Below are 26384 nucleotides of genomic sequence, written 5' to 3' on the forward strand. Positions count from 1 at the left end.
AGCTCCTGGGTTAAATATAATCCCAGTCTAACTCAGGGGCCTCTTTGATGCTACTGAAAGCCAGTGAAGCCTTTAATGGGAGCCACTCTGTGTTCCTGTGTTATGTGTGAGCCGCTCAGCTTTCCTTCATTTTAAGGTTGTTGCAACTGATTTGTTGTTTTCCGAGCTAATTCTGACTTTAATCATGTCCACGTACGCTGTACTGGGTAGCAGATTCCTATGCCTGCATGTGCGTGTGGTCCAGGTATTCCTGTTGGGAGGGGGTCTAAATGTGTTTAGAAAGCCACATTACTGGGACATGTCTTCCTTACAGGGACTAAGTTAACCTGAAAATATAAGTCTTTTGCTTTTTTTTAGATGAATAGAGGTTTTAAGGTTAGGTTAGAGTGAAGCAGCAGTTATATTAAAGGTTAGTGAAAATCTCCAGGAAATGTAAATCAGTGTAATATCCTCTTGAGTCACAACTATGTGGGTTTCTTTATATGTCATGATGAACAGACTGAACACACTTCCACAGTCTGCTTACACAAGAATACTTTCCTCCTTTCTCACTTTTCAGTTTTGACTACTTGCAAAGTTGAATATAAAAATAGCCATTATACACTCATGTTCCCCTCTTTTTTTTCTCTACGACACAACAAGCGCTCCCCCCCCCCCCCCCCCCCTTCAGTTTGAGAAAAAAAACTTCCAATAAAAGCGAATACGCAGAAGAAACAGAGTGCCTGTGTTTGATCTGCTGCTGGGTTTTTTATTTAGATTTCTGAGAAGTATCAACCTATTTTCAGTTGTTTCCTGTTCAGAATCAAGTTAGCTGTTATCACAAGGCTGCCGGGATCATTTTCTTCGGTCGCAGCGAAAAGCTGTAACGTCCTTGTCTGATATCCACCAACATTAAAATATTAGCCTTCCAATTGGACACGGTGTGTCAAAGGCAGCTTGTCACAGTATTACAGCTGAGTCCTGACTTTAAACGTGAGAAGAGAGCTCAATAAATGTAATGAATGTGTGACACTTGGACATCTGAAGTGCCGTGTTCAGTTCCATACCACTTTTACCTCTTGTACATAAAAAGCCTCTTTTAAAGATGATATCTATGAGCGTTTTAGAGCCAATTTGTTCTCCCTGCGGCAAAAGGCAACATGCTCTAATTACCTCCCCCCACCTTCTCCACTGAGGCTGGAGGTGGAGGTGGTGGGGAGGTGTTTAAGTTTCCAGTCTGTCCAATGCGTATGGGAGCTGTGTGCCCACTGAATTTATGTTTCACAAACCTGACCTTTGACACTTGTGCAGCTTTATCACACCCAATAGCCCAAATACAGTGTGTCCCTATATGCCGAGGCTCTGTGGAGGAAGTGTCTGTGATTACCACAATCTGTACTACTTTGTGTACATCACTGCCAGCCCTCAGCCCCGTCTCCACTTCTCTTCCGCCTGACAGACTCTCAAGTCACTTAGGCCGCCATTGCTTCCTTCAGACAACACCATCAGGTTGCCTAAACCCAGTTAGCTTTGCATCTTATCTAATCTCACATTCGCCCTCTCCTCAGATTGTCTGAAACAGTTTAGTCCCTTACTGTCCCTTGTAGCACTTCAGCTTCTGCAGCAGAGATTGCCTCTCAGTTTGTTTGTTTTTTTCACGTTTTGTGGTAATTCTGTTGTTTTTGCATTTTGGAAATGATTTTTCTTTCATTTAATGTTTCGACTGAGAAATCCGTGAGTAATCCCACTCAGGGCATCGTGTCACTGAGTGGGTCACTCAGGGCATGAGGCTTGGTGTTACTTCCCAGTTTTGACACTTTCAAACTTTAAAGTGTCGACTTCAAAACGATTAAAAAATACACCTACCCACAAGGACACAAATGAAAGAATCCTCTACTCTTAAAAAAAGAGGAGAAAAAAGAGTGCGCCCTGGATTATGAGCTCAAAGGGAAGCAAAGACAGTGCCAAAGCGAAAAAGACCATGTGCTAATTCAGCAAACACACCGGGCTTGTTCCTCGCAGGCCGCAGAATTTGTCAAGAAATCATCCCTCGCTCTCTCTGCCGGAATGCCTGCCTGACCCCCGGCAAATGAAAATAATCCAAAGTAATTAGAAGTGAGCCGGTCTGGTCCTGAGAGCCCCCGGGCGGCCGGGTAAACATGGCGGAGGGTCCGGGAGGGGCCAGTAGAGAGAGATGGAGGTGGGGGTGTGGAGGAGGGAGGGTGCTGACCTTGTCCACATAAAGCAGTGATTTATGAAGTGCAGGGCACAGCAGCAGGGCTTCTGTCTTCTCCCGCAGAACCAAATTACTGAGGTGGAGATTAACACGCCGCTCACAACGGGCCTACTTCCAGGCCCAAGGAAAAAATTTTATTTACATTTTCTCCTTTCATTTCCTTCGCCGTGTTTTAATGCTAATTGGCACCGTGCACATCCTCTATTAATAAAGACTCTTGAAACTGCGCCACTCATTCTCCTGCGCGCACCTATTGCCTGATGAATGCGCTAATTAAAAGACAAAGCCGCAGAGTGTTGTGCCGCCTGGAGCCTGACGTCTCTTTGAGCCCCGGGTGACTTTTTTTAACCACTTGATTGAATCGCCCCACATTTAGGCAGAAATAAAAAGCGAGGGGAAAAGGTGGTTGTGTGTGTGTGGGGGGGGGGGGGGGGGGGGGGTATATAAAGTCACGATGGAGACTTAATGCAGCTTTTCGCCGTGTCAATAGGAGGTCTCGTCATGAACAGTGGAACTATTTCATGTGGATTTGGCCGCGATATTTTCTTTCTCTCCCCTCTCTCTCGCTCTCTCCTGAAGGATGTGCTGGAATGCACCACACAGGCCTTCCCAGTGTTTCCATGTGGCCCCTCGGCTGCAGCGGGTATAGGCTCTCCAAGTTCGCTTGCTGCTGGAGTCAGTTTGCAACCCACACGGGAATCCCCCCCTCTTCTCCAGCATGTCCCATCTGACTTTGCAGAGCACCGAAACTTAAATCACTTTTCTTTTTTTTTTTCTAAATAGAAGAAAATGCTTAAAAGATATTTAATGGATTTTTTTAAGAAGAAGAAGGAAGTGTGTTAGCTCATGAAGCCGAATCTCAGATAATATATGAAGCTGATTGATCTTATAAACAAATAAAAAGTGTCTACATGCATGTGTGAATTTGTCTTTGCGTGACCGAACTCCTAAAAACAAACAAGAAAGCCGCAAGCAAAAAAAGGGGCCTGTTTGAGCAATTTGAGACTCCTTTTCAAGAATTTCACAGCACTTTAAACATTATCCGGATGCTGTACGTTTTAATCCTCCCCAATCAAATAAGTATGAAACGCTGTGTTGCATGATATAGTCGGAACTAACATACCCTGAAGCCTGCGTGTGTTTGGTTTGTAATTTGTTGATAAACAGCTTTTCCACCTCGCCATCCCACCGTTTGTCACAATCATTATGACAAAGGCGTGGAAATAATTCTGATAAAACGGGTCTATTAAATCCGGGCACATCAGAACGGCGTTTACGGCAAACAAAATATAAATTAGAGCAACGACTCGCAAATCATTCTCGCGGTTTATTAAAGGAACAAGTGTTTTAAATTCACCCCCATCGGTCTGTTCAGCGCGGACTCGAGAGCTTTTTATGGCAGCTCGTTCAGGTGATTATATATTCAAGTCGTACACATCTTTCATGGCCCACCTAGCATCTACACGCCTTGTTGTGTAGATGTTTTGCGCACAAGATTGAAAGTCAACAAAAAAAAGTAGACTTATAGCAAAGTGGGCACTTTTTTATTATTATTTGTAATGGATTTTTTTTATTGTGTTATTATTTTGTCGCGTGACAGCTGGAGTCTGTTTTCCCTTTGCTAAAATATCCACACAAACTTAGATCGCTCGTGTGTGTAGAGATGACGCAGTGCAGCTGCTCAGCGCTGTCATAAATAGACATTCAAATCACCAAATTATACGTCACAAATGTGCAGGGTTTTATTCTGAATTTGTTTGTGTCGTGCGGGATTTTATTATGAAATGACAAAAGTCCGTGCTGGGTTTAGCTCACTTGACAGCAGCAACAAATCGAATCACCTAATTAGTTGCGGGGTTTTTTTTAACTCTCAAGTCTCCACTCATACTTCTTTAGTGAGGTTCAGTTCAGCTGAGCACGCCATCTCCTGACTGGAAAAAGAATTGTAGCTTTTCCTTCACGTGCCCGTGCATGGAGATGGGGAGTGTTGGTAGGTGGGTCTGTGTGTGTGAGAGGGGGTTGGTGCGGGGGTCATACCACCGTTACCCCAATTTACCCCCGGTGATACCACAAACCCCGAGAGTTTATCCTCTTTTTCTCACATTTCCTCCTTTTCACAAAACCCCTCGCACTTCTCTCTCTATCAGGATCCTCGATCAGGACTCGGAGAGGCTGTGAAGCAATCACTTTCCCAGATTACTTGTATTTAATACACAATGCATCATAAAACAAATCCCTCATCCTGACAGGAAGAAAATAGAACAGCTCATTCGACTTGAGCTTTCCCAATTTATGGCTAAATTAAAAAGGGTTCCAACAATGGACAAGTCGAGGAGAGGCAGGAAATCAATGACCGGGCGGACCGGGGTCTCTCCTCGGTTCTCAAGGCGCGCGAGACGATGGGAATCGGTGGCCGGGTCCTGCCTTATTTACACATGATTTTTCCTGTCCTTCCTGCACATTTGCTCCGCGATTTCGCAAAACAATGGGTATTATCTGGGATGGAAGGTCAATGTCACAGTGTAAGGAGTTATCCATCATCATCTGCTCTCATCAGCCAAAGCCCCGCTCTCTCTGGCTTTATAAGCTGCCTAATAAACTCCGCTCACTGACAACAAGGACGTTTCTGTGTTATAATCTACCCTTGTCAGATTGTTCACGGTATCAGTTTCAGCTTTAAACTGAGAGATTAAAACACACACACACTCAAGAAATACAATGTCCAACATTTGGTCTCATCTTGATGGCAAAGCAGATGCACGAAGGCGCACGCGGAGCTAAAAGGTTCTTTTTTTTCTTTTCTTTTTTAACGCAGATTCAGAAATAACTAACCCAAGCTGATGTTGAAAAGTAAATGTGTTGTGTTGTATGTAGAGGTGAGCTTTGGAAAGCAGGTGAGTAGGCCAGGGTCGTAAGATGTGGCGCATGGGCATCAAATGGCCCGTATAGAGATTCCCAGATCTCAGTGTGTGAGAACAATTAGGCTGTTTATTATCATTACTACTATTATTACTAATATTATTATTATTATCACTCGTCCCCCCTGGCATACAGCTCAAGTCTGAATGATAAGATAGCTCAAATAAGAAACGTGTAACACACTGCAGCCCCTTTAAATTCAATTCTTAATAACGACAAAAAAATGTCGAGAGGTTTAAGAAAAGGTGGATAATAATTCACGACTTTGATGCGTATGTTCCTTCATTAAATTGTGCAGACTATGTGTGTGTGTGTGTGTGTGTGTGTGTGTGTGTGTGTGTGTGTGTGTAGTTCATCCCTTTATAAGCCCCCATCCCGACCTCTCCCTGACCCCGCTCACCCTTTCCAACCCCGGGCCTCTGTCACTTTAAAATTTACTGCGGAGAGTAGTCTCTGCTTTCCGGGGACATACATGTGTAAAGACAGTCTCCCTGCTTGGAGTCCCCTCTCCTTTTTTCTTTTTTTATAATAAGGATGGATCATCCTTTATTTTTTCTTTTCTCTCTTTTTTTTTTCTTTTTTTTTTTTTTTTTTGAATGAGAAACATCACACACAAGTATCCGCGAGGCGCAAAGTAGGGAGGCGATGCCTGAAATCTCCCCTCCACCCCCCACCCCGAATATCTCCGCTATCACACAGACGACACATCCCGACTGGCTGAAGAGGAGGAGGAGGAGGTGGTGGAGGGGGGGAGGAAGAGAAAAATGAAAAGTTGAATGGCTACTAGAAGACACCTGGTTGCGTCAGGACAGGAGGGGTGACAAGAGAGGAGCGGACGAGCCTTTCGAAGCGCACCGCTGCGAGAGAAAAAAAAGTTAGGATCAAGTTGATGCACCGGAGGGGATTTCAGTTCCGACGTCTGCGGGACAGCGAGGGGAGAAGCGCGGAGTCGGCGCTGTCTGTGAGACAGTGTAGTGAGAAGGGATTTACTTTTACCGAGCGAGCCGTGTGTGAGAGACAGACACACACACAGACAGCGAGACAAGTCGACTCGTCCCGCGGATTGGAGACCTGAAGAGACCGAAAAACAACCGCACACCGATCTTTTTTTTTTCTTTTAATGTGTCAAAAAATCTGGAGAAGTCGTCATTAGCAAAAAAATATTTTTCTACTTTTATTTTTAATTCCCAGGGCGATGTTTTTGTATTTTTAATTTTTTTACGGTGTCACTTTTTACTCAGTTAACCACCGCTGTTATTATCCCAAGAGGCTCAAAGTGTGGCACGCCAGTTTAAAAAAAAACGAGTCACCACGGTAAGAACACGCAGACTTTTATAAATAAAAACTGCTTCACTGAGGTTTTATTTTTATTTTTTTACTTTCTTTTTTCTTACACGCAGAGAAAGAAAAAGCACATCTAGGAGTTTATTCGCTCATCCATCTTGCTGAACTAAGTTTGACGTTTAAATTATTAGTTAAAAGACTGCGGTGTAGTTTACAGAATACACGACTAGGTGCTCTCTTAGCGCGGACAAAGGGCTTTATGTAACCTAAATATTTATTCAGCAGCAGGTTACACAAAGACATAAAGACAGATTTGTGACCCTGAGAGAGAGATTCCGTTTTGCATCCCAACAATCGGCTTGTCTTCATAATTCTTATCACTCGCGGTTTCCTGCAGTTGATTTGTTCCCCAGTAAAGTTTACAGCCGCGCCATGAAAAATGTCAGAGCGCTCGCGATTCGTTCGAGTGGAAATGCTGCGCGAATATTTTGTAAACGATAAAAGTCCACCGATGATATGATTTGCATGATAATTCACTTCTATTGTGTTTGTTGCTCTTCTGTTGATTTCGCCAATGAGAGGAACAAAGCTGTCCCCCTGGTTTATTATTGTCACAGCCATTGTGTGTGTAGTTTATTATCTTTTACTGTTCTTGTTGCAGTTAAAATGAGTAACGTTTGGTTCATTTATTCGTTGCAACTACATTTAAAGAAACGAATTTAAACGTCAGCTAGAATCAGGTTAAATGCAAATAGATTTTTTTTAGGGATGTATTTCATTTTGTGGCAGATTTTTACATTTCTTTTTTTTTTCTTCCTTTCTGTAACAAAATAATAAAGGAGCGATCGGTCCAAAGTGAAACTGAAAGAAACCTTTGCTAATATGAAATGAATGCATATAATAATTCATGTTTTTATTTGTTACTGAACCTACTATTTGGCTTTTTTGTCTTCCTTATGTACTGACTTATTGACGTCACTTAGCATCTTAAGAATATTTATGAATATGATTTCCATTTTTATTACTTAAATGGTAATGACATCATTCTTCAACAGGCCTCTGAAGCTTTAAAAAGGTCTCAGATATATAATGAAATTACTTTGGTACTGAATGCTTTTTTCTCTTTCTTTTCATTTATATACAATGTTCACTGTCTTATATTCAAAACAATACAAATAATAATAATATTAAAAGTGTGTGTGTGTGTGTGTGTGTGTGTGTGTGTCAGAGAGAGAGAGAGAGAGAGAGAGAGAGAGAGAGAGACCTGCTCCTAACATTTGAGTTCTTTTCTCTGTGGGAGGTATGTGGTTAGTCAGTGTTTGGACACAGTAACCTGGACTGATACTGATCAAAGTCTGATCTCTTGCTCTCTCTCTGTCTTTCATTCCTTGCAGATCTTGGATGGGTCAGGCCATGTAAAATTCTGCGTGGATGCCAGCAAACCAGATATCGGGAGCTGGCTGAAGCACATCCAGTTTGCCCCTGCAGCCAAGCAGCACAACCTGACAGCGTGCCAGATAGATGATCAGGTACGAGGAGACGGGTCACTCGCAGCCCACCTGGCAAAACAACCTCAACAAAGTGCGAGATAAATAGGATGTGAAGGAAAGAGAGAGGGAGAAAACATCTGCATGACTCGATTTTGAACTCCCAAATGCTGATGTGTCTTTTAAATGTCTGGCAGGATGAATCAAGCATTTAAAATGCACTCAGCCTTTTTCTAAAGCCAGAAGGCTTCCCTGTATTTTCCGACGGCTGTCCCGTCTGCGTGCTGCTGTGTTAAAAGGTGTTATTGTGATCTAAGTCAGATAGCCCCGAGAGCCGCTGGCCCACCCTGCCTTTAGTTTACTCACACACGCACAGGTCTTATGTGACGTTGCACCATAGAGACTCCTCGCTATCTGCGTGTGTTTTCCTTCTGTAATTGTGCACTGGCTTCTGCTGTCCGAGGACCACAGGGCAGGATCAGAGGCGGCCCGCCAAGATGATAGTTCCACACACTTCCTAGTCACGCTTGCGATATAAACTCCTAGATATGCCAGGAATGTCACCATCCTTTTGCTGCTCACCTGGCTGTGCAGAGGTGCGTGCTGTATACATGGGGGCCTGTTCAGCTCAGCAAAGCCATGGCGGGGGCTCCTCCCACACAGAAACACACACACACATACACACATTGGGACAGGAACACAAGAGGCTAAACTTTATTTGACGCGTGTGCGCAGCATACCATCGCATGACCCGAATAAAAACCATAATCTAGCTGGCGTGTTTGTCATCACTTCTCACTGGTGGTCCATTTAAATTTTCTGCTTAACGTCGCCCATTGAAATTTCTGCAGAATCTCCATTATAGTGCTTGGTAACATGCTCTAAATACAGCACTCGCAATTAGTGGTAATTAGATGCAGAAATTTCTCACAGTGGAAAAGATGCACCGAGTTTGCCTTTTCCCTGAAAAAAAAAGAAAAAAAAGGTGATCGACATCTTCCAAGAAAGATCTGGCCTGTTCTTCTGTCAGACATGTATGTTTTTGTTCTGTTCTCTTCCTCACAAGGACGAGAGAAAGGTGTATCACTTCTCTTAGAGGGATAGAAGGAGAAGGCTTCCAGAAGTACTTAGCCACTCTTTTTTAAAAAGACACAGAGAGACAAACAAGCAGAGGAGAGCTTTCCTGAGCTGCCCTCTGCACGAGGTGTGACTCGCTGTCAACACTGTGGTTCTGCTTGGGTGGCTGTGTAAGGCACCGACAGGTCACGGACATGGCTATGATGAGGTGATTGTTAAGTATTACACACTGTCACAACACAGCACAATGTGCTGTCTTTAAGCCTTCCGGCCAACATCGGTGTTTTTGAAAACACAGTGTAGCGTCTCACAATGCCTGTCTGTATCTGTAAAATGAATAGACTGAATAGGGTGGTCAAAGCTGCTGTCAGTTTTTGGTACTGACTGTGTGCGAGTGTGTGTGTCTGTGTGTGTGCTGGTGCTCATGAGGGCTTTTTTTGTGTCCCTGTGTGCACAGACGTTTATGTTCATTGACTTGCTGTGAGTGTGTCAAGTGTTTTATTGTGTCTCTGAAGTGTGTGCCCACACCTGTAAGTGCCTGTGTTTCCTACATGTATGCATGTACGATTGTGTGTGTTTTGTGTGTGTGTACCCACACGCACACTCTGCAAGGACTGTGAATTGTTCACTGCGGTTCAGATGACTCCCCGCGCTCCTCATTCTGAGCTGGAAACGCTAAAACACACAGTACCTGATTCCAACAGGTTTTTACTGCCACAGAGAAGTGCTGACTCCAAACGCAGCCTGAAACCACACATTACACAGTCGCCACATAACGTGTAGCATCACCAGATTTCCACAGAAGAGCCTGACTAAGCTGCCCCGGGCTCATACATTTCTTGTTCTGTAAAGTCGTCCTTCAAAACCAAGTTTAAACAAATCGTCCCTTGCCATGCGCTCAACAGAGATGATTTGTTGTACGGCCTGATTTTAAGGCAGTGTCATATAGCGACAGCAATTTCCAGGCGTGTTGGTCGTTATTTGGGCCTGGTTCTTTTCAAGCCTCAATTTAGCCCTGCCAGCGTGAGTAAAACTGGCCTCCGTCTTCTTATTTCTGACCCAGTTCTGGTTATCATAAAACTTTATGAGCAATCTCAGGAGAACGTGGGAGCGAGAGAGGAATGAATGAGGGAGCAGAGAGAGAGAACAACGTCTGTTTATTTCTTACTAGAGGAACTGTTCGCAAGTCCACTTCCCCTTTCTCTTCTCTTTTTCTCTCTCAATTCATTTGTTACTCATCTGCCATCCTCCATCAGGATAAACGTCTTTATTTTTACCCCTTTGCATGGAAAACTTGAGCGGACTGTGCAGGAAGTAATAGAGGACCTGCAAAGGAATACATTGAATATTTTTAAGTTTAAAGATATTGCGCACTGTGTGTTCAGCTGTTGAAATTTAAAAAGCTAAAGTTGTTCTTTAATAATAATATTAGCTGGACTTTGAGCATTCTAAAAGAAATGAACAAGGACAGCCTTTATTTGGGTGACCTTTCTGCTTTACTACTTTATATATTTGACACGTCAGAGTGGAAAGCAACAGGAAAGAGCGGAGAGGGAAGGCGATGGCAGGTGTCACAGTCTGTGAGTCACACTGAAATCTGTAATTAATCCAGCATGCTTCAGCTCACAGGTTTGAATTTATTTAGAAATAAGAAGAGCTGTATTAAGAGAGCCAAGTATCATACATGCAGGTTCTCATTTTATTTCTAAATGAATGTGAAACTCTTTAAAGTTGGCCGGTTATATAGTTTTTTGATGTTTGAAAATTCCTACCCCAGTGCGCAAGACATCCTCGCTCGCACACTAACGCACACGCAGAGACGATGCAGCCTTAGCGCCGCTTCCACAGATCCATCCACGACCAGCACGTTTTGTTGTTAATATAATCAGGGGAATTAGCGCTTACAAACCCTCCGCTGTGCTCCTGACTCTACTGAGTCAATTGAAGGGAAAATTGATTAAAAGTGTAATTAACATCATCCAACGAGGCCCGAAGAGCCTTTTATAAGACAGTGCAGAGGGATATGAGCGTTAATCTCATTCGCTCTATTGATTCTCACTCAGTATTGAGTGGGATGGAGTGGCTTTGGGGCATATTAGCAAAACACTGACGGCCATTCACTATGTAAATACACTGGAGGTGATTGCAGCTCAGTGAGATAAAGGTATTGGACCACATTCAGCTAAAAAGAAGAGATCAGATCGTGCAATTCCACACGATTTAATGCTTCATATGACAACTTTAGAAGATTTACAGCCTTTTTTTAATTCACAGATGTAACTTTTTTTTACCTGACATTGATGCTATGCCACTAAAGAGGTACCAAAACAATTTTTGCTTTTGCTTTGCTTCCTTTGCATGTAAGGAAGCCAGCATGTTCATCCAAATTGCTGGAAGCAGCTGCACATTGTGTGCTCATACTCTTTATTGCTATCTAAGTCACGAAATGGTTTCATTTAGAAGCCAAGCGATGGTAACTGCCAAACATGCTGTACATGTAGCATGACCCCGCTGGAGAGGCCACAACACATGTGGACATGTTGCTGTTATGCAACTGCTGACTAAGCACAATGTTGTGGTCGATCTTCTATATTGTAATTATCCTTTGCACTTTTTTTCCCCTTCTTTGCTTAAAAATAAACAGCGTTGGGGAAATGTTTGAACCGAATGCTCGTATCCGATGTTGCTTCTTTAATTTAGTGTGGCCCCGTGTTAAAGTAGCCTGAGACTTTAAGGGATTTTTTTGTTTTTGTACTAAAACAAACAGCCGGACTGAGAGTTTACTGGGACGGGACAGCGTAGGTTAACATACCTGTTGAATGCGGTCTGTGTGCAAGAGGGCGAGAGGAATCCGCCAACAGGGTGTGGACACAGAAAATGTGACTGTGTTTACTCTGCTAATGACTAATGGTGTCAAGGTAATAACTTATCCAATTATAGCCTCTGATCCTCGTGTGGTTTTAACCTTTGACAGGGAGAGTGTATGACAGAGAGAGGAAGATAAGCAGTGACCTAATAAACTAACGCATACAGACAAAAAAGGCAACATATCCTTTAAAAAAAAAACATGCGGAGCTCTTTGTATTGATATAAAATAAAATGTTTAAGAGAAGATCGGGGTGTTTTTGGATAAAACATGAACTAGAATCTCAACACTTTTTAGGGTTTTCGGTGTGAACTCAAACACCCTGACTATCTTATCTCTAGCATTATCTTAAGCCACTGTTTGACTGCTGGAAAAAGAAATGTTTGTGTGTGTGCATGTGTGTGGCCATGACATGCTAAGGATGACCCCAAGAGTCAAAGACGGTGTGTCCTGTTTGGGACACACAGTGACTCGCTGCCTCTTTGTTTACGTGTGTGTGTTTTCACTGTTTATCTGTGGCGACCCTCAGGGAAGGGGTGGAGCCGCTGGGGAGAAATCCCCCTCCTGTTCGTAATCACCCTCTTGAGTGTGCTTACGCTGCTCCAAGAATACACGTTCTTGTGTAAAGAGTACAGAGTGGGTCTAATCGAGAGAGGTCAGAGGTCAGATTCAGAGCCAGGAGTGCTTCTTGCTGACAGAGACTTCGGTATGGCTGTTGTCTGCTGTTTGCTGCCGTTCTTTGTGGACTTTTTTTTTTTGTATTTTTTATGAACAAATGTGAAGAAATTCAACAGTGTCCGTTAATTTTTATGTTCTAAGGCTATCGTCCAGGGATGTCAAACTAATTTAACATCGTCAGCCTTAAAGTGCCAAACATAAGGCCCAAGAGCCAGAATCACTCCAATTGGAAAGCTTTGGAAAATGTGAAGGAGGGCACAGAATTTGAACTTTTAATTGTATTTTCAATTGATTTACAGCTCTGATTCTATTGATAAAGACCTCCTCGGTTGCCATTCATACTACAGCAAATAAATAGGTTATAGATAAATAATTGAAAGACAAGAGAGAAGTTCCTGGTTTTCCCAGTATCGACTATATCTGCTATGGAATGTTTTTTATACCTTTATCATGTCGAAAACTGAGATGTTCTTTAGAATCCCACTTCTTTTTCTTATATTGAGACATGTCAGGGATTATGCATTCAGCTAAATGTATTTACACTGACAGAGAGGGGTGTTTCGCTGGTCTGGCTAACTTAAACGGCGCTCTGGTGACTTTCCAAAGAGCCTTCCTGCTCAGTCTCAGTATCAGTCTCTCAGAGCGGAACCCCTACAGTCCCTCGAGTCTGTTTGCGCCGATGTCTGATTGTTTCTGAATCACAATATTTTTGTGCCCTTTGAGGCCCTTTGAGAGCCCCTTTGTCTGTGCGCCCATGTGCGATCTACAAAAAAACGATCCAGATTCATGCACATGCATCTCTGGTACAGAGGGCAGAGTAGGGTATGACAGAGATTATAGTTTTGGGACCCTCACAGTTCACTTCTCTTTATTCATACTAGATCTGCTTCCTTCAACATAGCAGGAAAAACATTCCCCAACTTTTAACTTTAACTACTGGCCTTCCTTGTTAAATGAAGGCAAATCAAAAAAAATTCTCAAATACTAAAAAATAAATAAATAAATCATAAAAATGGATTCCATTTGGTGGTTATTATGTAATATGTCTCCCCTGGTCTGGATAACTGTAATGACTCCGGTTCAGCCCTGTAATGGGAGTCAGACTTCCAGGCCCTGTTGCCCTCCCACTGATTTTCTTGGCAGGTCATATTCATTTAATGCCTGAATTTAAGTCATACTTTAATGCTACCACAGAACTACATGAGTTACGATGCATCAATCACTCCTAGGTTATTGACACACAAGAGCTCTGCCTTGGTCCGGCCGACTTACTTAAGCTCCCTGTACTCCAGCGACTCAGTAGTGTCACATTTAGTATTATATCAGTTGCCAGAAGTAAGAACAATGACACAAATAATTATAGTCTGAAGCATACCTCATGATCTTTATTGTGACCGAGATGTTTATCTTAACTCTCTCAGGAGCCACGGCGGCTCTTGTGTTCCCCCAGTCAGGAATTCCCTTCATAAGCGGCGTATCGTGACCTGCGCCTTCCCAGAAGCAACTCTCTCCACCCCCCTGTCGCATTTCTAATAAATTCCTCTATCATCATTGTCATGTTGACACAGCAAAGGAAGGTAATATGTTAAACGTCCAAAGCGTGCCAAATATAACTCCATGTGTGATTGTTTCACAAAGAAAGCCTATTGTGTGTCCAGGGGAAGCACCACAGTCCCAGGGACTCTCATCTGATTCTTAAATATGACTTGCCCCACTCAAAGTGCACGGTCCCATATTTAGCCGTAGCAAAACTATTTATGTACAAATGCTGTACACGTAAGCCAGTATAGGTGCATTAAATAACACAAACTGATCACACAGCTGGAAGTTTCTCCTATTGGGAAAATGGTCAATCAACACAATGCTGATTTTATAATAGTTCGTTATGCTGGCTGTTTGTTTAATTAGCTTTCTCTCCACATAGTCGTTCCCACTTCCTGCCCACTACAAGCATTACTGTGTAGAGTATTTACAGACGAGTATATTTATTCAGCAGTTGTTTGTGTTTTCTTTTTGTATTCATGAAGATGGATGCCTTACAGGATGAGTAATTACAACTTAATGACCGTGTGTATTTTCATGTATACGTCTCTTCTGCGTGTGCGGTGGTGCTATGACAATCATGTGTGTATGCTCATGCCTGTACAGTACAGCTACCTCACGTGACCTCTGCAACGCTTGCCTCGTGCTGTTATCGGCAACCTAGAAGAGACAAGTTAACACAAAGTGACTGACGCAACATTTTTACTATAAAACAAAGGACTGAAGCAAATTCTTTGATACGTATCTGCGGGGCTCTTTTGATTCAAGGGTTGATTTGAAAACTTCTGCTTAAGTCATAAAAATATTTTGTGTCTTACAGATATTCTACAAAGTCACCAGAGAGATTTTTCCTGGCCAGGAGCTGCTACTTTTCATGAAGGCTGAAGAGTATTCATGTGATACGATGGCTCCTGATATTCATGGTCGGCACCTCACGCATGCACAGACACAAATATTTTGGTTTTTTTCTCTCTCTGCTGTAAACATATCTCACAAATGTTTTTTTTTCTATGTTAATTCCCCCCCTCCCGCCCCGACACCTTGCACTACGCAGAGGAGAGGCAGTACCGCTGTGAGGATTGTGACCAGCACTTTGAGTCCCGAAACCAGCTGCTGGACCACCAGAAGAAGCCGTGTGGGATGCCCCCCTCCTCCTTCCTGAACCCAGGTTTGAATTTTCATTATTATTACTTTTTTTCTACCACCATAAAAATAGAGTTGTACAGAGTGTCGAGAAACATGTGTTGCTGAACTGGGACCAAGACACTAATGATCTAAGTGCTTTGTCTCTCATCGGAGCAACTGAAAATGAGATCATAGAGTAGTGCTCTGTGGAAAAGGTGAATCTGATCTACGCTTTAGCCATGAGGACGACTTTAAAACCTTCCACTTTCGAGTGAATGAAGCTTTTTTTGAGCTGCTTGTATAACTTCTTATGTAATCTAGGAGGCGACAATGACCTGAAAGCCCAAGAACCTCAAGACTTGCGACCCCTCCACATGTCCCAAGGACTACACGAATGTAAAGAGTGTGACCAGGTCTTCCCTGATGTTCAGAGGTAACTGGATGGACACATTTCATCCCATAATTTATTCGAGCAAGTGCTGACAAACAAACATGTGATTCAAGACAAATCCTTCCAATCTCATTGTCTTTTTTTCTTTTTTCTTTTCTGCAGCCTGGAGGCCCACAGCTTGTCCCACAGTGAGGAGAGAGAATATAAGTGTGACCAGTGTCCCAAGGCCTTCAACTGGAAATCGAACCTGATCCGACATCAGATGTCGCACGACAGTGGCAAGCACTACGAATGTGAAAACTGCTCAAAGGTAAAGTGATGACTGTTGAAGGGAATATTTCATGATTTGGGATGCAGATATTTGTGCACATGTGTCCCCTCTGCACATTTTTTTAGAAGCAGATAGTAACCCTCCCGTGTGTCTGTGTGGTTCCTCCCCCCAGCAGGTGTTCACAGACCCCAGTAACCTCCAAAGGCACATTCGCTCGCAGCACGTCGGGGCGCGTGCTCATGCCTGTTCTGAGTGTGGCAAGACGTTTGCAACGTCTTCAGGCCTCAAACAGCATAAGCACATCCACAGCAGTGTCAAGCCCTTCATGTGTAAGTCACTAAGACCCTACCTATGTAAGTCTACTCAGTACATTATAAGAATAACAGTAATGACATGCTTTGGCTTGCCTTCTAATGTGTTTTTTTGGGGGAGGGGAAAATCACTTCATCCTTCTGCAGGTCTTTTTCTCCAGAACTAATCTTGTAATGTTCTACAGGGTTTACACGTGATAATATACTGCAGCGAAGCAAAGACGTTTCTTTAGAAAGGCCCATGCAGTCTGTTTTCTGCACCAAGCCTCGCACACTGCTGACATAATAATAACAGCATTTTAACGAGCATGTAATTCAGTTTGAATCGTTGAATCTTTGTCTAACCTTGATTTTGCTTGTAACTGTGATTTAATCTAATGTTTTGTTGACATACATCTTGCAGGCTTTTTTGTCTCGTGTCTTGGTTTCTTTATTTCTTGAGCACATACTTTCTTTTTTCTTATTTTTTGGGGTCCTCGCTAACTCCTGCAGGATCCAAAAACCTTTGACCTTTCACACTTTCACCACCTCACACAAGAGATCTGATCTCCATATCCCCTGAAGCATTATGACCTCCACCCTCTGCCCCTTTCCTCTTTCCCCTGTTTTATTTTTTATTGTTTTTTTGTTTTTTTAAGTGGGCTCATACAAATCTGTGCACATTAAATACATACTATCTTTTTCTTTTGTCATGAAAACACACAGACAAACACATATAAATAAATATCCATATACTTAAGCAGGAGTGACGGCATCTCCAGTGAAGACTTCAGATTTCCCTATCTCGTCTTTTGCCTCCAGAACACGCACCATTCCTCACAAATAGCAACCACATGTACAGCCCCTCTTCCCTGCGCTTCCTCTGAATTGGAGTCCATTTGCTATAATCAGCAGAAACTATGCAGGTTTAAAAACAACTAATAGCTGTCTAAAAAAAGAGAGAGAGACAAAGCAGCCTCCAACATGATGGCTGCCTGGGAAAAATCATATGCGAAGTGCCTTTTTGTGTGAGTGCTCTTGTAGGGTCTGTATGCATGTGCTTGTGTGTGCATACTAGTATTCGTGATTTAGTGCACGCAGTGTGTCAAGGATGCGTGCATACAAGCTTTTGTATGAACGGGAAGCACCCAGAGGTGCTGGGTTGTTAATTCCCACACTCAAGTGAACATTATTTATCTGCTGCACTTTTCACAGGAGCATGTTTATAATATTTTGTTTTTCAGTTTATTAAGCGCTGAAGAATACGCACATGTGGTGAATCCTGCCCCACAGTGTGAGTGTGATGCGTATGTTCTCAGGATGTAAATGTCACAAGAACTAAACTGAGTCAAAGGGCTTTTTTCTTCCAGTCTGCTCAGGCTATGTGGGCGTACTTGTATTTAAAAAAATATAGTCACAAGGAGAGATCATTAATAGCTCTTGTTCCTTCTTTTTTTGGCTAAAATTTAAAATTTCAAGCAAATTTAAAATACAAATTCTTTAGTGTTCTTTTAAACAGTTTAAAATGGCCTAACACACCCATGGTGATGATTAGGTAACGCTTAGAGAAACTGAGAAACTGCTGTTTCATGTCACAGTGCTAGACGTCAGCTTCATTGGTTAAATTGACTGAAAGGTCTGGGCTCAGGGAATTTTTTTTCTTCTCCTTCTCCTTCCTCTGCTGCTGCTTCTTCTTCTTCTTCTTCTTCATTAGCCTGGCTGTGTCCAAAAAAGCTTAGCCACAAATACCCTTATTTTAATTTATTTTTCTGGTTCCTGAAAATTCACCTTTTTTTTTTCTTTTTTAAAATATAGGATTACATTCACTCCTGGCTTGAACTTTCCCATTTGGAGTTCCTCTGGGATGTTTATTCAAATGTGCTTCCAAAATGCTTTTTTTTCCTGTTCTCCCTCTCCATCTCCTTGAATTGCCTCTTGTGCACCTTGAGGCTGGAAAGCATCCAAAGTATGCAGAAGTGAAACCACAGTGTGAGCCTAACCACTTCCTTATCCTCGTTTAGAAGATCTAATAACAATATGAGCTAAATCAATCATCCAGAAATCCTTCTTACTGCTTTCCTAAAAGTGTAGGGTGAACACAAGCTGCAATCCACAAAATCCATAGTGTGGGAGGGGTGTGACAAAGAGGGACATCTTCTGCATGACAGAAGTTCAGAGACACAAAACTGAAAAGCACAACCAAAATAGCATATGATGGGTTACTATTCCCACTATTAAATCATCCATTTACAATAGAAATAGCTGACAGATTAATACTGACCAACAGATACCATCAGATGGTGGATTTTTTGTTGGGTGTTGTCATTGTACGTCTCCGGAGACAGACTGACTGACAGGCAGGCATAGAGAGTGTGGCTGTTGACTGTGGGAAGGTCAGTAAGCGCAGGATGACAGAGCCAACTATGGGGACAAGGTGAGGGGGCTGAGGGGGTGACTAGAGAGGCCCAGAGAGAGGGGGGGTGGGGGGGTGGGGGGGAAGCAGCAGAGGACGTGAGACCTGTCCCTGGGAACCGGACTGCAGGATAGGATTCATTCAACTCCACTTCCTTCTCAAACTTAAAATAGAGCCATTGTACTGAATGAGGCTGAGAATGTGTGTGCGTTTGTGTGTGTGTGTAGCTTTATGCCTGTGTGTGTCTGTGTGTGTGATTACAATTTCGTTGCGGTGTGTGTGGATATTTTGTGAATGTGACTGCATGTACACATGTGTGTCTCTGTGTGATTGTTTATGGACTCCCTGGGAGCGTCCCTGGAAGGACAATGGGGCTGGAGATGCCTGGGAATTTGGTTTGATGTGCAGCTGATGAGTGGCAGCGAGTGACTCACACCATCAACCAAATAGATTCTCTGACAATTCCAGGATCTGGACACACCTCTTCTTTTCTGTTCTGCTGGAACATTGTCAGAGTATTGATGGGAACACAAGTGTATCACTCATGCTGCATTTCCTCTGCCTTTGCTTCAGCCGGCCTGAAGCATAGAAATGTCATATTAAATTATGTAATTTTGGTGTGTATGTGCATGAGGAGTTGGGAGGGGTGGAGGGGTGGGGGTTCAGTTCATGTCAGAGGCTGATGCAATCTATGCTTGTCTCTGTTTCCCTACAGGTGAAGTCTGCCACAAGTCCTACACCCAGTTCTCTAACCTTTGCCGCCACAAACGCATGCACGCTGACTGCCGCACACAGATCAAATGTAAGGACTGTGGGCAAATGTTCAGCACCACCTCTTCCCTCAACAAGCACCGGCGCTTCTGTGAAGGGAAGAACCACTTCACAGCAGGAGGGCTGTTTGCCCAGGGTATGCCACTCCCTGGGGCCCCCGGCTTGGACAAATCAGCTCTTGCAATGGGTCACAGCAGTGCAGGACTTGCTGATTATTTTGGGGCTAGCCGACATCACAGCGGACTTACGTTCCCTGCTGCCCCAGCATTTCCTTTCAGCTTCCCTGGCCTGTTCCCCTCTGGACTTTATCACCGGCCGCCACTCATTCCTGCCACAACTTCTCCTGTCAGACAGCCATCCCACGCACCTGTTGCTGGACCTGGAGTAGAGCTGAGCAAGAGTCCTTTGCTGCCTCCAAGCCCTGGTGCTCAGGAGTCTCAAGAACTTCTCAAAGCTCTCCGCAAAGACGGCGGTTCACCTGGAAGTCAAATGCCAGTGTCAGACAGCCAGGGCTCATCCTATACCAAGCAAAAGAACAAGCAGAGTGACCAGTCTGAAAGCAGCGACCTGGATGATGTCAGCACACCCAGTGGAAGTGATCTAGAGAGCACGTCAGGCTCCGAGCTCGAAAGCGACATGGACAGTGAGAGGGAGAGGGGGGCTGCTCGAGAAAACGGAAAAGGTCCAAAGAGGAAGGCCAGTGAAGGAGGCCCTCAAAGCCCCGGCCTGATGGGCAGCAGCGCTGCTAAAGACTTTCCAGGCCCTTCCCTCATCCCGTCCCCGCTGGACGAACACACAGCTGTAACAGGAGCTGTGAATGACTCTATTAAGGCCATTGCCTCAATTGCCGAGAAGTATTTTGGCTCCACTGGGCTAGCTGGCCTACAGGACAAGAAGGTTGGGTCTCTTCCCTATCCTTCTATGTTTCCACTGCCTTTCTTCCCAGCGTTCTCCCCTCCGGTTTACCCCTTCCCAGACAGAGACCTCAGAACTGCAGGCCTGAAGGGGGAGCCACAATCACCTGCAGATGACTGCAAGAAGGCCCAAGGGAAGTCTTCATCCGAGTCCCCATTTGACCTCACCACCAAGCGAAAGGAGGAAAAGTTAGCATCCTTTGCATCTTCCAAACCAGAAATGGCCCAATCTATGGGTCAGGATCAGCCACTAGATTTGAGCCTTGGGGCCAGGGGCCGTGGGCGTAATCCAAGAGAGGAGGAGACGAAAAAGAATCCAAATTACGAAGAGGAGAAAGGAGTGGTGGAGATCCCAAAAGCAGACACTTCCTTACAACATGCTAGGCCCACCCCTTTCTTCATGGACCCCATCTATAGGTATTGTTATTACCAGTAACTCTCTAAGCCTTTATTTGGTTAAATAACAGTATTTAAAAAATGTAATTACTTCTATATGCTGCAAATGTGCATACAGATTTGCAAAGTTTGTCAGTTATTTTGTAAAACTGAATATAATCTCACTGATAACCACTAAGAGCTAATAGAAATCTACTATTAGCAGGGTTGAGAAGAGGAGAATGAGCGATCCGTTTGAGACTCTGAAAGACAAGTACATGCGACCCGCTCCGGGCTTCCTTTTCCATCCACAGGTAGGTTTAAACTATGGCTTTCATAGGAATTGGGGAAATTTGGGAAAGGATGCATACCGGGTACAACATAAAGGATTAAATATTGCATTCTTACGAGTTCAGCAGCTCTTTACTCTTTTAGTTATTTAAGTTGATGATTTAGATGCCTATACTGCCCTAATTTATAAGGGTACGAGTTTCATCACAGCTGTCATGGGTCTTGCCATCAAACAATGGCACAATTCAAGCTTACAAGTCCACTCTTGGCCTCCTATGTACACAGCAGTGACAGCAACATGTAATTTAACCAACCAGTGCATATTATGATTCTTTCTACAAAGAGCTTTTATCCTTAATGGTTATCACAGACTGACCAGACTGGATTAATGAGGATTAGCATGTGACTCTAGTTTTACCCAAGCTACTGCCTGTTAAGCCCGCTGCTGGCTCCCCGAAACAGATGTGTTTCGGAAAGAAAGGCCACTTTGTGACACATCTTCCTATAATATGTCTTTGATTACAATATAAAAAAAATGATATGCTCTTAAAGCAACGGTTTCTGCCCCTGGGTTTTCTGTGCCAGTATTTCCAGCGTGAGGCTCCATTTAACGGGTATGTGTCCATGCGTGCACACGGGTCTGTGTGTATGCATGTCGATGACATGTTGCATTGACGTTCATTTGTTCAATCTTCCCCCGCGGGTGAGAACGGTCTGCTGGAAAGTGAAAACACCACTTTCTCAGGCACATGATTTTTTTTCTCTCTTTTCTGGCTGTTTCAGGCCTGGTTTTTACAGGCTGTTTCATTTGTCTGATTTATGTCCCCTGTCCAGACTGCTGCATGGGTCCAGCCTGCAGCAGCCACATGGCCGTCCCACATGCCTTAATGAGGTGTCCTATCAGTAGAAACACTAACTGAGTGCTTAGGCCATCTTTATGACTTTATGATGTCTGGACACACAAATCATTCCCGCAAATACCAGACCAGGGTAGGTCTCAGCCAGACCAGGCGATGGGCTGTTCCACGTACTTTTGAGGAGGTTTGTTTTCAGTCACCTGAGTCACTCTTGAGCAATATATTAAAAGAGAGCTTGCAAAGCTGAGGGGGCTGGAAGTTCTTTCAACCTTTAGTGATTCAGCTTTTTATTTCCTGGCAGGAAATTTTACTGCTAGCCAATACTGGCTTAGATTACATACTGGAATTGAATTTGTAGCCTTCTATAATGAGCTTATTGAACACCAGGAAGTGTTGGAAACTATAAGAGCCTCATATAATTCCAGCGCCATAACTCCGTAGATAGGCAGCTCATTGCTCATTCAAAGTTAATTGCACCAAGGCCCATCATCCCTTCTGTACCCATGTGTGTCCAATCAAAAGCTGTTGATTCATGCGCCACTTTCTGGTTCTGACTGCTTTCTCTTTTCCTTCTCTTCCGCCCCTCAGTTTCATTTGCCAGATCAGAGAACTTGGGTAAGTTCCTCTCAAAGATACAGTTTTGCCATGTGTCCGTACGTCAAGCAAACAAACCCTATCCCACAATTAATGCACGAGCTGCGAAACAGTTTCCAACTGACATCACCCAGCATTCGCATGGCTTTGGCCTGTCACACTCACACACTGACTCGACTGCTCAGAGACAATAAAAAGAAATTTCATATCAGTGTTTATAATGTTTAACATACTATGGTATGTGTATCCAAGCCTTTTTGATTTGTTTACATCTTTCGATCTTGATGTATCTTTACTTCTAACATGAAAGTGTTTCAGTGGGGATTTCCAACTGAGCTACACCCTTTCCATGCACCAGCCCTGAATATATGTTTGCTTATTTGGAGAATGAAGCAGACCTCTTGCAAATGGGCATGGGGGGAGGGGGGATGAGTGGAACGTGGGGTGGTGAGTGGTCTTTAGGGGTGCTGCTTTACATCACCAAGAGGGTAACAGTCTCTTTGGGACACTGGCGGGGGGAGCGGGAGGTTAGTTCCTCCCTCTAAACATCTGGTTCCCGATAAAGATCAACAAATGAGAATGCATCTCGCTAATTAGGGCCCTAACAGCATCACTGACATCTGAAGATAGCCAATCAACTGCTGGTCCCAGAGTGGTGCTACAGAAACAAGCAAGTTTACAGATGCATACACACTGCCCAGAGGGAGGGATAGGGGGGTTTTAGTAGGGGTGTGTGTCTGTATGTGTGTGTGTGTGGTTGAATGTACATGCGGGTAGATCAAAATGTCGAACATTTCGCACGCAATATTTCCAAGTGAGCCTGACTCGACATCCATAAAATCATTTCAGTGTTTGAAGTGTAACATGGAGCTGACTGATGGTCACTTGTCTATTGGACTGGACGTGTGAGTCATTTGCCGTGTCCCCGCACACAAGTTATTTGGCAAGGAAAATCTCCTTTTTGGAGCATTTAGTGAAAATTTTTTTAAATTGCAGCAACGGATTTAAAGAACAGTTGTGATGAGTTTTTTTTTTTATCATGTCAAGTAGTCAGTATGCAAAGAAAATATACCCCGCCATGTATATTTTTTCATATAAAAAGAGACGAGTCTTAACAGAGAGCAGCCGCATGAGTAGACTGAGGTGGGATCAGAATTCCCCAGTAGATGGAGCCAAGATGGAGTAGCTTTCAGCTCTAAAAATGTCTTATCGAACAGGTTCGATACTGCCGACAGCTTTAGGGGCCCTAATGTTCCCAGGAGTTATGGCTTCTCATTGAGCAGTGCAGACAAACTGAGCATTCATTCCAGTTTCTGAAAAGAGCCCAATGAAATACATTCAAAAGAAATATGAAAGCATTTCACCTCCCTCTTGCCTATCTTTCAGCCCGTCCCCCCCTTCTTTTCTCACTTCCTCGCCTTCTCTTTCTCTCTTCTCTCCCACTTGGTCTCTCTTTTGCCTTTGATTCATGGCGTGTAGCACTGGCATATTCATAATCAAACAGACCTGACACTCCACATCCTCCCTCAGTGGGAACGCCGACGGCTGCGGCAGGAACTTTACACTCGGCCGTCACTCCTAATCAGCCACACCCAACACCCGACTCCACCGCCATCCATCAGCCATCAGTCCTTCTCTCTCCGGACTCTGTTTTGCCTTTTCTTACTTTCTTGTTTGCACGCTTTTTTTCCTCCCTCTTTGTCTCTCTTTCTTCCATTCCCCCTCCCCACCCCCCCTCCTCTATCATCTAGTCCTTCATCATGCTTCTTCTCCAATTCTCGTGCTCTGTTTCTTTTCCCTCAGTCTCCTCGATCTTGGCGTGAAGCCTGAGAGTGACAGGGGGTGAAAGCAGGAGATGGAATGTCAAAGTCGGAGCAGGGCTCTGGTGGAGGACCCGAATCACCATTGATTTGTTGCCTTATTGAAATAAGAAAGAGAAACAGGCTGAAAATTCAATACAGGCAAAATAATGCAAATGTGTGAGTCTGCTAAAAAAAAGAAAACTTTGTAAGGGTGTGCGCGTGTGCGTGTGCGTGTGAGATGGCCTGTCAAGCCCTGCGGCCTACTGAGACCCCTGCCCCTCCCTCTCCTCCTCCCTCTAGTTCTCCCTTCACTCCCCCTCCAGCCCCCCGCTCCTCCCCCATCCCGCCCCTCTCAGCACAGCGATATCATTATTACCCGTGTCTGGCCCTTGATCAGTAATGTCAACATCTTTCATATTGACGAATGTGCTGTCTGCCCGCATTGTGCACAGAATGGTTTACAGCCCGGCAGTGGACATGAATCACTCCTCTGCCACACACACACACAAACACGCACACACAGACAGATACACACTAAGCATGTGCAATCACATGCAACGGACATGCCTGTAAGCACACACATTTTGCACACACACAAATACATTACAGGAACATTCCTCACTCTCTCACACAAATATATTTTCCGTTTTTTACACACACTGAAGGTAGTTAATCAACTACGACCACCATGCAGCTCATAGTTTCTCATTCATATACATACATGAGCGCACATACACACACGGATATCTCCCCGGAGAATATCCGATGAAAGTAAAGGTTCAGCTTCATTAGCAGATTGGCTGCAGTCCTCCTATGTGCGTGTGCGTGTGTGTTTATCTGCCTACTGTACATGCATGTTTGGAACAGAACAAGCAATGGCTTAATTTAACATTCACAGCTGCACACCTGCTCGCCACTAACCATGAATGGAAGCGAACTGGTTTTCATTTTTCGGCAAAGTTATGAATCAGTTTCCAGTGTTCTTGTCATGCACATACAGGAATTTGACCTTGTGATGTATGAATTATTCATGAGCGTCATAATGAGAATTCTCCTTCGGCACTTGTTTGACTTTTCAACTGTTTTTTGCCTGTAAACAAGACTCATTACTCAAACGATGTGAGCGAATCTATATAGAAAGTAGGTTCTCTATTAAGAAAAATCCATAACTCTTTGGCTTATGTGCTTAATGTAAAGAATGTGGGATTTCTGTGCTTCTTAGGTATTGTCAGTTTTTGCATTTTTATTGCATCTGGCAATCAGAAACCAAAACACGCTGAATGTGTTGTCTCAAAATCTTGTTTATGAAAAGTCAGATTTCATTTCTTCTTAGCTGACATGGCCCCTCACTCTGTCCTTCCTTTTTCCTATCTCTTCAGATGACTGCAATCGAGAACATGGCAGAGAAGCTGGAAACGTTTGGCTCCTTGAAGCCAGAGCCTGGTGACCTGCTGCGCTCGGTTCCCTCCATGTTTGACTTCAGAGCTCCGCCCTCGGCGCTTCCCGACACGCTACTGCGCAAGGGAAAGGAGCGCTACACATGCAGGTAACTAAAGCCCCTAGTTTGGCTTGTATTTTTCACTTTTAAGTCAGTCATAAATTATTTTTTTAATAGTTTTTAGTAGTCTCTGCAGTTTTTCTTTCTTTTTCCTTTCTCAGAATATTTTCTTGTAAATCTTGTCTGAGACTGGTGTGCGTTTTGTGGGTAGTTTTTTGTTTTTATATGGTTGTGTTTTAGTGAGAACACATTGCAGTAAGAATTCCTGTTCTTTTTTTGGAAGCACTTAAAAATTGCAAAATGTTATGTACTCCTTTATAGATACTGTGGAAAAATATTCCCTCGCTCTGCCAACCTGACACGCCACCTGAGGACTCACACAGGAGAGCAACCGTATAGGTAAGAGCATTTTTTACGGGCTCCTCGTGTTTTTTTACTTTGCGATTGTATCCCTCAACCTATCCTTACTTAGCTCTAAAAGTCTGCAGGCACATAATTGTCCAGTCAAAAATCCGATTTGCACCATAGCCGATTAACACCCCATGAAAAAGAGCTGCTTTTCTCCCCTCACACATATGAGTGAAAGCAGGGCACACACTTTCACACAGTGTACTCTGAGCCACACATACAGACAGCACAACTCGTTTGTTAACAGCATGTGGATGTTTTCCCAGGGATTTCTTGTCTACAGTTAGAACAGAGTTTATGTGTGTTTTCTTATGCC

At 43.7% G+C, this 26384-nt stretch overlaps 1 protein-coding gene across 12 annotated transcripts in view; it reads left to right on the top strand.

Annotated features, from left to right (window-relative positions):
- mecom (MDS1 and EVI1 complex locus) overlaps positions 1-26384 on the top strand; it is a 125485-nt gene that overhangs the window by 92107 nt on the left and 6994 nt on the right. The window contains exons 1-12 of one of the 12 annotated variants that reach the window (XM_082503158.1): positions 5741-6448; positions 7813-7947; positions 14889-14991; positions 15123-15236; positions 15515-15626; positions 15747-15894; positions 16028-16208; positions 19274-20660; positions 20842-20932; positions 22355-22381; positions 25542-25708; positions 25982-26059. In XM_082503158.1, the coding sequence (XP_082359284.1) occupies positions 14943-14991; positions 15123-15236; positions 15515-15626; positions 15747-15894; positions 16028-16208; positions 19274-20660; positions 20842-20932; positions 22355-22381; positions 25542-25708; positions 25982-26059 (2354 nt within the window). In that variant the 5' untranslated portion in view covers positions 5741-6448; positions 7813-7947; positions 14889-14942. Of the gene's footprint in view, positions 1-5740; positions 6449-7812; positions 7948-14888; positions 14992-15122; positions 15237-15514; positions 15627-15746; positions 15895-16027; positions 16209-19273; positions 20661-20841; positions 20933-22354; positions 22382-25541; positions 25709-25981; positions 26060-26384 lie in introns of those variants that run through there. The other 11 variants (XM_082503155.1, XM_082503160.1, XM_082503161.1 and 8 more) reach the window with 11 other exon arrangements.

Source organism: Aulonocara stuartgranti (assembly GCF_965226115.1).
Source record: "Aulonocara stuartgranti genome assembly, chromosome: 14".
NCBI lineage: Eukaryota > Metazoa > Chordata > Actinopteri > Cichliformes > Cichlidae > Aulonocara > Aulonocara stuartgranti.